Below are 14754 nucleotides of genomic sequence, written 5' to 3'. Positions count from 1 at the left end.
GAATTTTTCTTTGATAGCCATGAGGGATAAAAAAAGCCCATTTAACACCTCTAGAGGTGCATTCCTTGAAGAACACTCAAAATCTTCACCTGATAGGGTTAATATTTCGAACCTTGAGGAGAAAGAAGCCTTAATTGAAGGAGGATGGTATCTCTCATCTCATTTATGAGCCAAAAAACCTCATTGGTGAGTCAAGGCAGGGAGAGCGTGCTCAAAATTTTTATAAATACAAGAGCATGGAGAGCCAAAAAATAAGAAGAAGTTCTTCATTGTTATGATGCCAAATATGCTCCAAAGGAATCAAGCATACCTATGCTAAGAGGATTCCACCACTAAGATAGTTTTCTTTGCTTCTTTGAGAGAGAAAGAGCTTGAAAAATTAATTGAGAAGGGTAAATCATTGTTGAGATATATTGAGCACCATTGCTCAATAAAATCTCTTCAAGTGTCTTTGAAATTCATTTGTCACTCTTCCACTAAGGGCAATCAATAAAGAGGACTCTTCTCCCATTCCCTTGTTCATTTTTTTAGCTTCATTGCCTTGCTTTAAGTTGTTTAGTTTTTTTTATTTTTAGTTTTTTTTATGCATTTTTTTCACTTAATTCAATGCTTTGTTATTCCATGCTTAACCACTAATGTTATCCATTTTTTGTATACCTTCTTGTAGGAAGCAAATAGCTAAAATAGAGGTGGATTTGGGACTCATGTGCTACCCAATACACCATACACTCCTTTTCCAAGGCTTCTGTAAAAATATCCATAAACTGGTCTTTCGATATTCAAAATCCCAAGCAAATTTCATTAGTTTTCACTAATTCTCAAATCAAATGATACTGCCTATCCATATTCTTACTCATTTTATGTATAATACGGTTTCTTGATAAAGCAATGGAATATGTTTTGTCGCAAAAAATCTGAATTAGTTCTTGTTCTTCATGCAACAACTCAATCAATTTTTTTTGCATCCATACAATTTTACAAGTTGTTGCGGCAACATACTTTACCTCAATAGATGATAAATTCACAATTGATTTCTTCTGTGATGACCATGCTACTGCACTTGATCCAAAACATACGACATACCCATATGTGTTCTTCCTATCATCATAATTGCCTACAAAATGATTGTCTATATATCGAATGAACTTAAAATATCGATATGATGTATATAGGATACCATATTTTGTTTTTCTAGGAATATATCTTAAGATCCTTTTGCAAATTTCCAATGGGTACACATTGGAGATTGCATAAATTTGAAATTAAACTTATATCAAAAAATAATATACTAGGCCTTATTATAGTCAAATACATGAGACTTCAAACCAATATACTGTGCAAAATTGGAGCAACACTTGACCTTTGATCCTGGTTGTAATTTATGTTACAAGTTGCTTACAATTCACCATCTATATTGACAAATAAAAACTCCATATTTAGATTGACTTATTTGAATACCAAGAAAATATTTCATCAAACCCTAAAGAAATCATCTCAAACTCTATTTTAATGGTTGTTTTAAAATCATCTATTGAAAGGTGTCAAATGAAAATAAAATCATCAATATACAAGAAAACTATCAAAAATTTTACCTTCCTAATTTACCTTTGTCTATAGGGTTGACTCACTTGGACTTATGTTGAATCCTTTGTTATTCAATTATTCATCAATCCTATTGTACCATGATTGAGGTGTATTTTTTAGTACATATAATGATTTCTTTAATGTGTATACATTATCTGCTTTTCCACCAATTTCATATCCTTGAGGTTGTTTCACATAAACCTATTCTTCCAAAAATATATTTACAAATTTATATTTAACATCCATCTGATACACTTCCATTTATTTTAGTAGCTAACATCATCCTTACTATGTCAATTCTAGCTATACGTGTAGAAGCTTCATTATAATCAATGTCAAGTCGCTAAAAAAACACATAAGCTACAAGTCTTGTTTTATGTTTCTCAACTTCACCTTTAGCATTCAATTTAGTCTTGTAAATCCATTTAACACCTATACTATTTTTCCCTCCAAGTATATCTACAAGATCCCACATATTATTTGTTTACATGACATCAATCTCTTCATCCATAACCTTTCTTTGAACCCCTTATTTAATAAATTCTTCAAAATTTATAGTATAATGCAAAATTTCAAACCTGATCTATTTCATCGTTCTTCTCATATAATTCTCTTAAGGTTGTAGCATTTTGAAATTTAATTATTTTCCTTAATGTAGCTAATGTAGGATTTGATTCATCACTCACCTTTGATCGTGTTGTGTTTTTCCACAATAAATTGACGGTTCATCACATTCTTGAGTTATGAGTGTTTTGAACTATGATGGGTTAAATCCTAGTGATTTTCATGCTTAAGTACTTTCAGCATGTGTATGTACATATTTAATCAATCGTTTACCATCTCCATCATCATCTCCACAAGAGAATACAAATCCCTCAGCAACAGATTTATCTATGCTTCCATCTAAAGCCTCTTCTTCCTTCAATTCAATGTCTCTTCTAATAATATACATCTCGGTGATGGGATTATAGAGTCTATATTCCTCAGAATCCTCACAATATCGATTAAATAGACTTCTCACTCCTGTCATCCAAATTCCTTCTCATCTCCTTAGGTATATGTGCATAAGCAACACAAACAAAAATACTCAAATGAGATACATTGCAACTATACCACTCCAACCTTATTTAGGAACGTGGTCCTTCACACTCTTAGTCAGATAACTACTTATCCCTAATATTCATTTGGTAGATGCTATTGCTTTAGCATGATTTGAGCCATATTTTTAATGGTTCAATTCTTCATTTCAACCACTCTATTTTGCTATGGATTATAACATGTAGTAAACTTCCTCTTCAGTCGATGATACAGAAAAAACTCCATAAATTCATATATTATATATTCACCACCTATTTCGGGTCTTAAAACTTCAATAAATTTTCCACTTTCCTTTTTTACCATGACTAAACCTTTTTAATACTCTAAAAGCTTTAGACTTTTGTTTTAGAAGAAAAATGTAAGTTTTTCGACTATAATCATCAATCTAAGTTAAAAAATAAACATTACCAGTGAATGGAGGTGTTTTCATTGGTCCACACAAATTTGTGCCTACAATCTCCAATGGACCTTTTTCCCTATAGGAAACTCTGCATACAAATTCATCCCTATAATGCTTCGCAAGTATACAAATTTAACATGAGTAACTGGTTGTTGGATATTAGGCAACCCTTTTTCTATTTGCTTCTTCTACAACAAATCTAGACCACCAAAATATAAATGACCATATCTTAAATTCCATAACCAAGATTTGTCCAAACCATTATTTTTATAAGTGTTAAAATCACCAATTAATTTATTTCTCATTATAAGTGGAAACATCCTATTCTTTGTCATCTCCACCCTTGCTATCAGTTGCTTACTTGGATACTTATCAATAATTGTACATAACTCGTTGTTGAAAAACACTATAACTTTTATCTATTATTTTTCTAATGCCCAACACATTTCATTTTAAACTAGGTAGGTAATACACATTATTGATCATTTTCTTTCACCATTTCTAGTGTATACAACAATTATTCCTTTACCTTTAACGTGTACCTTATTGTCATTTCCTAATTTTAGCTCATATTAAATACTAGTGTCTAGAGAAGCAAACAAATTTATGTTTTAGGTCATGTGATTACAACACCTTCTATCCAAAATAAAAAATCATTTGAACTTTCTTAAGTCACATTACAACTCAAAAACAATGTTTATGGTTGTCTTCAAACTCCTTTGTAATGTGTGCAAATTTTTTGTTAGCATCTACATGATTCTTTTAGTACTTGTTAGAAAAATGACTATACTTTTTGCAATAATAACATTGTAACTCAAACTTATCATGCCTCTGATTTCCTTGCTTCTGGGTTCTGTTGTTACTCCCCCTTACATTAAAAGGGTGTTGTTGATATTTCTACTCAAATTCAAAACAAAAACAAAAAATCTTTTAATTAGCTATTCTTCCTCGTCTTCATTTTTTATTTGACCTTCCTCTACCTCTTCCTTTAGTAAGTTGCACTTGGGTTTTGAAGGCATTCTCCAATGGATTATTATCATATCTCATCATCTTGGATTAATGTGCAACTAGAACCAATCAACTCATTAATTTTCATTTGACTAGTGTCTTTAAACTCTTCTATTGATACAACCACAACTTCAAATTTCTTTGGAAAACTTTGAAGGAATTTCTCAATCACTCTCTTATTTCAGATATCATCACCATATTATCTCCATTGATTAACAACGCTCATGACCTAGGTCATAAAATTGTCTACAATCTTAGTATTTTCACTTTTAGATTCTCAAAATCACTCCTCAAGTTTTGTGACATTACATTCTTTGCACTTGACACCTATGGAAATATGATGTCATTCAAGCCTTGTTGAATAATACCAAGACCTTTATTTTCCTTGTTTGTGTTCTCCTTCAGCGGAGTTCGCTAAGCATTCATTAGAGCTAATTATGCTATCACTAGGCTCTAGATATCCATTAGTGAAAAATCCCCAAAGGTCATGAGAACAAAATAATGTTCACATTCTAATAAAATAAGAATCATAATTTTTCGTATCAAAATAGGAACTTGTGACAAAGCCATACTGGTGATTGACGTCATTTCAATTGAACATCAAGATGGATGAAATCTTCCAACGGAGGGAAAGAGCATTTTCTAGCTATGGTACCAAATTAAAAGAGAGGACACAACGAAATATGCTAACTACTACCTCACAAACATATTTTGAATATAGAAATAAAAACCACAAAATAGTTGTACAATTGAAATATATAAAACATAAGATTTCATTAATTAAATTAAACTTTGTGAAAAAAATACAATACTCTAAAACTACAATAAAGTTACAATAACAATAATAAAAAAACAATACTTTGTTTCCAGCAAGAAACTACCAGAGAGTTACAACAACAATACAATAAAACAATAAATAATTATAACTACCACAGAGTTGCAACAACTAAGAGAGCTCCAACAATAATAACAACCAAAAAAAAGTTTAGCAACTATAACATAGAAGTTGCACCAACAAATAGCTACGGTAAATGAAGTTGCGACAATTACAGCTAAACAAGAAATACTCTATCACTACACTCGTGAGTTATGACTAAACAAAATTACTCTCTCACTACTTTGTCTATGTGTTCTTTTTGTCCCATTTATCCATATTTTTACAGAAAAAAGTTAATCTAGATTTAAAAAATTAAATTGTCGCTTGCCCAATAACCCTTCGAATCTTAATTGGGTAAAATAATCAAAGATGAAATAAATTTTCTATTGATGTACTCCTCCAAATTTCAATGAAGTTGAGGCGGTGGTAGCTCCACTATTTCATGCCACCCTTTGAATTTCAACAAAGTGAGTTTCGACCACCCGGAAAATAATTACTGACACCACTGATTTCAACTAAATTCACATCCAAGAAAGCAAAAGTCAACAAATCTATTAGGAACCCAACTGATTGACTTAGAGCAAATGGCCAAGTCACGCAATCGTAGCGATGCACAAAGGTGGTAGGCTCCAACCGTCTAGCCCATAAAGCATGGATCATGATCTTTGGGAGATAGATTGGAGCGTACGTCTAACTGAACGCCGCGTCTTATTTTAAGATTCAGCAACGTTGCATGATTGGATAACGTGGATAAGGATTGACAACGTTGCATGATAGGACAACGTGGATAAGGATTGATGTCATGAAATTCTCATCAATCAATTAGCCTAATCTCTGCGTTTATATATATATATATATATATAACTAACTTAGTTATATATATATATATATATATAACTTAGTTGTCAATTAGTTATTTATAAATGTGAGTATATTTATCATTATAAATGAGTTAACATTATCTTGCTTAAACACTTTTATGTATGATCAATACAAATTTTACTTATATAAGAGTTATTAAATTTTAATTCTTTACTGGTTTTAGTAAATTTGAAGTCTTACTACATAACATAAAAACATATACTAAAATGAACTTAGATAAAATTATAAATAAATCCAACATTTAGGATAATGATATATACGTAAATAACAAATGTTACTCAATTATAAAATTAAATTACAAATACCGCCCCACTACAAAATTACAAGTTGAGGTCCTATTAGAGTTGATATGTCCCAAACAATTAACCCGAAATTCTACAAGGGAGATCGAAGTCTCTGTGATTGTATTCATTGCCTAATCAGAAAACTGTTGGCCACGCTCTTCGCCGATTGACCTTTTCATGCGGGAGACGAGAAGTTTTAAAGTATGTCACATTCATCCCGCCCACTCTATTTGTCAGACGCTTTGAACAAAAGCAACCTATCGTTTGTACTATGATCGTCTGTCGGTAGACTCCTAGCATGTGCCCGGCGGCTAAGGATTCCTTAAGGAGGTCCGCAATTCTGGCGGCTATGAACTTAATTTGCGTGTCTATATGTATATATATATATACACGATTGAAGAGTTTTGTAACAGTGTGTGGTTTCTATCTAGCTCCGTGTTTTGTGGAATAATATATTTTCTCACAAATCTCACCAAGATCTAGCGCTGTTGTTATTTCCATGGCACAGCTTAAGAGATTAGCTTCTTTCTGTATGTTCCTTACAGTGTTGCAGGCGTTTTCTCTTCAACCTGCCTTTTCTATGGGCAGGATGCGTAGGAGTCATGCACAGAACGGCTTCTTGGCTTCTCGAAAACTTATTGATGTAGCGAGAGTTATAGTAGTAGCTAAGCAGAAAGGCATGGGCGATTTCACAACGGTCCAGGAAGCCATCAACGCAGTACCAGTTAACAACACGAACCTCATCTTAATTCGTGTTAAACCCGGCATTTATAAGTGAGTCATTAATGAATGCCCCGTGTTTCATAAGAATAATGATTAGAACTGAAAAGGATTTGCAGAATAGACTTCACCGCAGATATCAGCCATCTATCTTCGCTTCCCTTAATGGATAGCTTCTGGATTTTTTCTGGATAATCGTTTTTCGTGCAACGTTTTGTGAAATGAAATTAGACATAGACAAAATTATGAATAGAATTGATGCGTTAACGACGAGAAACTGAACTGTTAGTGGCTTAATGTGAGCAGGGAGAAGGTCACGATTCCTGCAGAGAAACCGTTCATAATTCTGAGTGGCACAACTGCCAACAACACCGTCATCACTTGGAATGATAATGCTAAATCGACCGGAGGGACATATTATTCCGCAACGGTGTCCGTATTTGCATCAGATTTCATGGCGAGATATATCACAATCCAGGTATTTCGTTATTAAATAAAAAATACTTACTGTATATTAGATCATAGTCACCACAGTTTATTGAAAAGAACGGAGGTGTGGTGCAGAATTCATATGGTCCCGGCGATCAAGCTGTGGCGCTAAGGATATCCGGAGATCGCTCTGCATTTTACGGATGCAGATTTCTTGGTTATCAAGACACTGTGTTGGATGACAGCGGGAGGCATTACTTCAAAAACTGTTTTATTGAAGGCGCCACAGATTTCATATGCGGTGACGGACAATCTCTTTATGAGGTAAACTAAATTGAAATCATGCACAGTATTTTCATATTTGTTTTGGTTTCAGAGTTTATAGCTGATCAAGATTCTGATGGTTGAATGTTTAATCGCAGAAATGTCATCTGCATACAATCCCTAAGCTAAATGGTGCAATTACAGCTCAGAGCAGATCCTCTCCTAGTAACGGCACGGGCTACGTCTTTCTAAATTGCAAGATTACGGGCAATGGATTAATGTACCTCGGCAGAGCATGGGGAAGTTATTCGAGAGTTGTGTTTGCTTACACTTACATTGCTGACATCATCTTCCCAGAAGGTTGGGATAATTGGAATGATCCCACCAGACAATCGTAAGCTACTGTTCTCCCAACTCCAGAAAATTTAATGCACGTCAATAGGTGGACTGTTAGCGTTCAATTCTAATAACATTATTGTTCTTTATTTTCTGTGTAGGACTGTGTTCTATGGGATGTACAAATGCTCTGGACCGGGAGCAAAAGATAAAGGAAGAGTTTCATGGTCACGGAATCTAAGCGATCAGGAGGTTGCACCGTTTTTGACCACCGGTTTCATTGATGGGCAGAATTGGATAAGCAACATACCATCTCGCCTTCAGAGAGCTACCAATTTGGTTCCACGACATGGCTGAAGTATCAAACCATTGATCATTCCAGTTGATATTTGTACGTTAAGCAGCATCCATGGATCATCTCAACCAATTGGATATTGTGATAATCGAAATTCCCCATTGGTCGGTTGCTTTGAATAATTGTTCAGTCACTCATATTCTTTAGCGGTTGCTCCCAACGAAACCGTAGTGGACATTCCCAGAGCGTTTATTCTTTCGTTTGTTATCGTTCCCCGTGATGGAATTGTTTAACCATTGCTCCATCCACAATTTGTTCATAAAGAATCTTGTATTTTCAATGGTATCCACATCGGCATTCGTGTATTTTTAAAAGTATCCACATCACCATTGATGTAATAACACAATTTATTGGATTATATTTCTCGACATGCGTCCACTTCTAATCCAGGCGGCCTGAATGGATTCTTGTCTAAAGTTTGTTTCAGACGATTCTTGCTTTCTTAGGCGACAATCCAACGGCGATATATAAGGATACTTTATCCTTTTTTTTGGGATGTCTTATCTACCCGACAAATTGTAATGTGTTTCATTCTTAAACTTCTTTTATGTTACCGAACTTAATTATAGAAATGTGCATTGGATTTTCATAGAGGACACCCAAAAAAAACATATGATTACTAATCATAGATCCAAATAATACCAAACAAAGTCTAAAAATCAAACATATGATAACAAAATCATAGATCCAAATAATACAAGACAAAGTCTACAAATCATAAGGCACGAAGTTTAATCATAAACACTACGATATACTTAATATTGATTATTGATTGGATTAATCATGAATTACGATGCGGCTCAAACCAATCATTATGGAACCCTCATTAGTGCATTTCTCTTTAAATAAATTGTTTTCGTTAGGATTGCTGTGTTAAATGGTTAATGGAAATGTGAAAAATTATTTTCGCTCTTCCTTGAGGTGGGAGCAGACTACATCAACTCTCTTGTCTATTTTGAACCTACTTTACTTTCCCATTATATGATTTGTTACAGCTTTAATGGAATTTTTCTTACTGGGGCTAAGGTTTATTGCAAATGCTCCTTTCATTTAAAATTTACATACTTGTAATTAATATGTGAAGGTACATTGACACAAGGGTTCATCCAGGACTATATTATGAGAAAGTTTGAATTTATTCTTTTTATTATTAAGTAATATTTCATCCATAAAATATGAATTGTTTTAATATAAATATTAAAATATTTTTTAGTTAAAATTTCGAGTCACATAATTATTTTAATTATTTTTATAATTCCATATCTAATGTTTTCTACATAACTTATTTTTTAACTATGACACTTATTATTGTTCTTTATCAAACTTTTGACTTTGCTTTTTTCATGGATTAAACTTATCAAAACAAGAATCATATGAACCTAATAATGATTTGACTCCTAAAATGTCATCAATGGTTTTCCTTTGCTTCTTTCATGGGACAAACTTATCAATACAAAAACCATATGAACCTAATAATGATTTGACTCCTAAATGTCACATATGGGTTTTCTTTTAGAGATGGGAGAATATCCTAATCTAATCCTTATTAGGCTTTCCCTCCTAAAAAATGTTTTTTTCCTATGGGATTTTCACCCCATTTATTGTTATCAACAATCGTGAAAAGGAATGAAGAAATATTGTTGGGTGTTTCCACACATGCCACATATATAACAACTACAAACCATATGTTGCAATGTTTAGATATGTTTAAGAACATGTTTGAATAATCTATATTCTTTCCTATGTGATGATAAGCGGTCTCTTCTTCATGATTTTTCTTCATACTTTGGTTGTCTACACAAATACATTTAGGAAGAAATGGAGTTCCTAGACATCTCCTCGGTCAGTGAAACATATCAATATGCTGCCAAGATTGAACAAAAATATAAACAAAATAAGCGCGACTTTGAATTTGTGAATCAGAAGCAGGGTAAGAGCACCCCCAAACCACACAACAAGGGACATAACTAAGGTGGAGCAACCTAGGAAAACCCATCGAAGCCGCAAGAAAAGAATGGCACCACGAAGACAAAGAAGGATACAAGAAAGTGGTGTGAGTTCCACAAGAGCCCCACTCACAACACAAATGAGTGTCACGTGAAGTAGTCATTGGTGACCGAGCTGAAAGCTTCAGAGTCTGATGGATTTTCTGATTATGAGCCAGAACCTAACAAGGGGAATCAGATTATTGACATAGAACATAGTTCCATTGTTTCCACCACAAGGTCCAGAAGATTGAGCCCAAAGATCTAGAGGAGGGGGAGCATCTCTTCCACTCACAGATGTGGGTGAAGGGTTCATTGTTGTAGTTCATTTTCGACAGTGGGAGCCAAAAGAACCTCATTTCAACATAGGTCATGAATCATTTGGGCCAACAGAACACACCACACCCATAGTCGTACACCATCGGGTGGCTTAAGCAAGGATGAGATCTTTGCATTAGCCAATAGTGTCACCTTCCCTACAACATCAAGCCCTTCACAGATGAGGTACTATGTGATGTTTCTCCTCTAGATGTTTTTGATTTGTTATTAGGCCAACCATACTTATGGAAGCATCATGCTCTGTATGAGTCCAGACCTTGCACTGCTATTATTACTTTGTGTGATAAGTTATACATGATACCATAGGTATCCCTGCTTACTGCCATCTCTTTGATCTATGATAACCAATGTAGTAAGATCATATCCCAAATTGGGAAATTTATTTTCTTTTCGATTCGCTCTCAAAGTAAGGAGAAGATAGTCGCCACATCCATGGCCCCCAAGAAGGGTTCCCTATGCAGAAAAATCAGGTGGATAATGTCATGGAATAATACATGGATATATTCTGCTCACCCATAGGGGTACCTTTTGCTGTCAAGTCAAGAATTCAATCGATTTGACCCCTAGAGCACCTCTACCCAATGGGATGATATATCACCACTCCATTCTAGAAAATGAAGAAACTAAGAGGCATATCTAAGAGTTGTGGAGAAATTGGCACATCTCACCAAGTTCCTCATGTTGTGGGATCTCGATTGTACTTGTATGGAAGAAACATAGAACTTGAAGACTTTGCATTGATTATTGAGCACTAAACAAAATCATTGTTAGGGATAGGTATCCAATCCCACTAATTGATGATATTCTTGACCACCTCAAGGGAGCCAAGTATTTTAGTAAGATCGATTTGAAGTATGATTATCATGAGCTATTAATAGAACTCATAGATATATTGAATAATTCCTTTAAATCTAAGGAGGGCCTTTTTGAGAGGTGGGTCATGCATTTCGGGTTAACAAATGCCTTTGCAACTTTTATGAGGTTGACATATGACATCTTGCAACCCTTCACCCACTCGTTCATGGTTGTATATCTAGATGTCATCATCATCTTCATCAAGAGTTGGGAAGAGCACCTACAACACATTCGATAAGTCCTTCAAACCTTGCAACAACATAAACTATGTGCTAACTTGGAGAAATGCACATTTGGCATGAGTCAGGTCCAATATCTGGGCTACGTCATTGATGAGAAAGGCATGCACATGGATCCAGATAAGATCCAAGTCAATTGGCATTGGTCAACCTCAACCACTCTAACAGAACTTTGCATTTTTTTTGGCCTTGCCAATTTTTATCGGATTTTCGCATTGGGATTCTCTCATATTACTTGGCCTTTTAGTAAGGTTACCAAGGTCATCGTGAAAAAAAAAAATTCCTAGTCTGAGTCCCAACAGAAGGCGTTTGTTGAGCTAAAGCACCACCTCTGCTCTACACCTATACTCACATTGCCCAACCTAAAATAACCATTTGAAATTGAGACAGACGCCTTCTACTATGTTATTGGTGCAATTCTCACCCAACAGGGGCATCCAGTGGCCTATCAAAGTGGGACACTTTCCTATAGAATTTGAAAATACCATATTATAAAGAGATTTATTCCATCATGCAAGCATGCCAACAATGGAAACATTATATTCTAGCGAAGGACATGGTCATCCACACAGATCATTGACCTCTTCAATTTATCCAAACACAACGGAAGTCACAGAATGATCAACATCAAAAGTGGGCTACATATATGCAAGAATTCCACTTGAACATTAAATACAAGAAGGGCAACACCAATCATATTGCAGATTACCTCAGTCGGCCCCTAGTTGAAACACTGACTACCATTCTCAACTCTTGAGGCCACGAGACCTCTAAATGGACACAATTGTTCAAAAATCATCTAGAGTTCACCACCACATACCAAATCTAGTGGATGGAAAGAAAATTCCATATTTCCACCTCTAGGATGCATTACTATGCTACCTAGGCCACCTTTTCATTCCTTAAAACGAGAGTGCAAAGTTGATTTGGGAGCCACGCTATAGTTGGGTCACAGGACACTTTGGTGTGGAGAAAATTATGACCATACTACGAAAGTATTTTGATTGGATAAAAATCTGATAGGACACTGGAAAATATATTATATTCTACACTCCCTATGCGATAACCAAACATGGTAATGACTATTGTTTTTTGTCGTGGATAAAATCTCTAAGATGGCTATATTAGCGACTTGCAAGAAGAGTATCACAATAATGGACATTGCCAAACTCTTGTTTGAATGAGTATGGTAACATTTTGGAATCCCTTGGACCATTATATCATATAGGGATAGCAAGTTCCTGTGTACATTCTTGTCAAGCCTCTAGACATCATTGGACACTATGCTCACTAAGTCGATTGCATTCCATCCCCACACTGATGGCCAGACATAGGTCATCTACAAGATGATAGTGCACATACTACGCATGTACAATTCCAAGCATCCACTAACCTAGGATGAAAGCCTTCCTTTTGTGTTGCACAATTATAATAGAGCTCTCCATATTTCGACTGATCAGAGACCTTTTCAAGTGGGTTTGAGTTTTCAGCCATTGTGTCTGATTGATGTTTCCATGCCTCATGCAACTACATAGACATAATTCAGACATGTGGAATATGAGGCTGATAAAGAAACTTGGTTTATTGAACGCATCCAGACCATCTGCCAGGAAGTGCATGACATCTTGGATATGTCCAATTCCAAGTACAAGAAGTGACATGATCAACATCAGGTGTCAAACAAGTTTTAGATCGAAAAAAAATGTTTGGTTGCATCTATGGAAATAATGTCTTACTGAAGCCCATCGAAACCTCAGGCCACTCTGATATGGGCCTTACACCATTACCAAGGTTTTACGAGAAAATGCTTTTGAGCTCAACATTCTCCCATTCCTTGGCCTACATCTAGTCCTCAATGTGGATCGTCTTCGGTCATACTTTCCATCATTACTAGACAAATCAAACATCGCAGAATAACTAACCAATAAAGCTAAACCCAGACTTCATGGAACAAGCCACAACTGATAAAATCATGGACGCGCATATCAATAATAGTCATGAACAGAAGATCCAACTATATTGGGTTGTCAAAGCTTACCAACTCCTACACCAAGGCAAGTGCACCACGAGGGATCAAGTTCAGCAAAAGTTTTCCCATCTCATGGAGGCACTCAAGGCAATGGGGACCATTAATTCCTAAGGGGGGAGGACTAATCCATGTGGATATTGGTGACCACCTGCTTATTCTAGTTTGACCCCTAGCATTGTTTCTTCTAGTTTCCTTAATTATAGCACAATTTACTATTTTTAGCACACCCACCTATTCCACTTGGAACCCCACCATTGTTTCTTTCAATTTACTTAATTATAGCATAATTTCCTATTTTTGGTAGTTTTTCAGGTCTTAAACTTCCAATGTTGTTTTGAGACCCTAAACAATGTTATTTTGGAAAATGGGCACACCCACATCTTGCATTTGGGTTTTCGGTCAAGAGTTGTATTCCTCGGATATATCATTCTAACAAAGTATCATACGCATGAAACAAAGTTCATATGCCAAAGTTACAACCCAAGGAAGTTGATGTACCAATTCATCCCAACAGGGCCCACAAATGTTTTGCCCTTCATCTCCTAGGGTTAGGTTTTTGGATGTTCAGGGTTTTCCATTGTTTCTCAATAACAAATATGTCTATGAGCCTCATTGTAACATAGCTGAGAGGCATCTAGCTACCACATATCTTCTCAGAGATAAGCTACCATCCCCTGAGCTAGTTTATTTCCATTCTGCATGTAAACAATTTTCAGTAATTCGTTATTAATGAATTGAAGTATCCTTTTCGTTGTATCTATGTGTTTCTATTTATATCTATATTTTATTTCTTTCCTTCATAAATCTGGATCAATATTAATGCCAACATCTGTCACTTCCGGGCTAGGAGTGTCAAAAGAGTGCTCAACCACAAATCTCAGGCTTGAAAGAGCATTAAAATTTAGAGAGCTTGAGCCAGGCATGAGAGATTCGTTAAAAGACATGGACTTAGTAGCAGAAGGAGCCCCCCCCCCTTGGTTCCCCCTTACAGCACTGTAACAAGGGAGATTGAAGTCTCATTTATGATGCCATAATCACTGAGAAGTAATTCCACTTTTACTATCCTGCAT

General features: G+C 35.3%; 1 protein-coding gene across 1 annotated transcript; it reads left to right on the top strand.

Moving 5' to 3' along the window:
- Window positions 1-6632: 6632 nt before the first annotated feature.
- LOC149235480 (putative pectinesterase 11) lies at window positions 6633-8239 on the top strand. The gene is made up of 5 exons (XM_089368557.1): window positions 6633-6907; window positions 7160-7331; window positions 7418-7606; window positions 7705-7940; window positions 8044-8239. Exons 1-5 carry the CDS (start codon window positions 6633-6635, stop codon window positions 8237-8239), a joined length of 1068 nt encoding a protein of 355 aa, XP_089224683.1.
- Window positions 8240-14754: the final 6515 nt, after the last annotated feature.

The sequence above is a fragment of the Pinus tabuliformis genome, chromosome 8 (genome assembly GCF_031772625.1).
Source record: "Pinus tabuliformis cultivar Carrire ecotype Pingquan chromosome 8, CPIR1, whole genome shotgun sequence".
NCBI classification, from domain to species: Eukaryota; Viridiplantae; Streptophyta; class Pinopsida; order Pinales; family Pinaceae; genus Pinus; species Pinus tabuliformis.
This window is presented reverse-complemented; position numbering and strand designations above follow the sequence as displayed.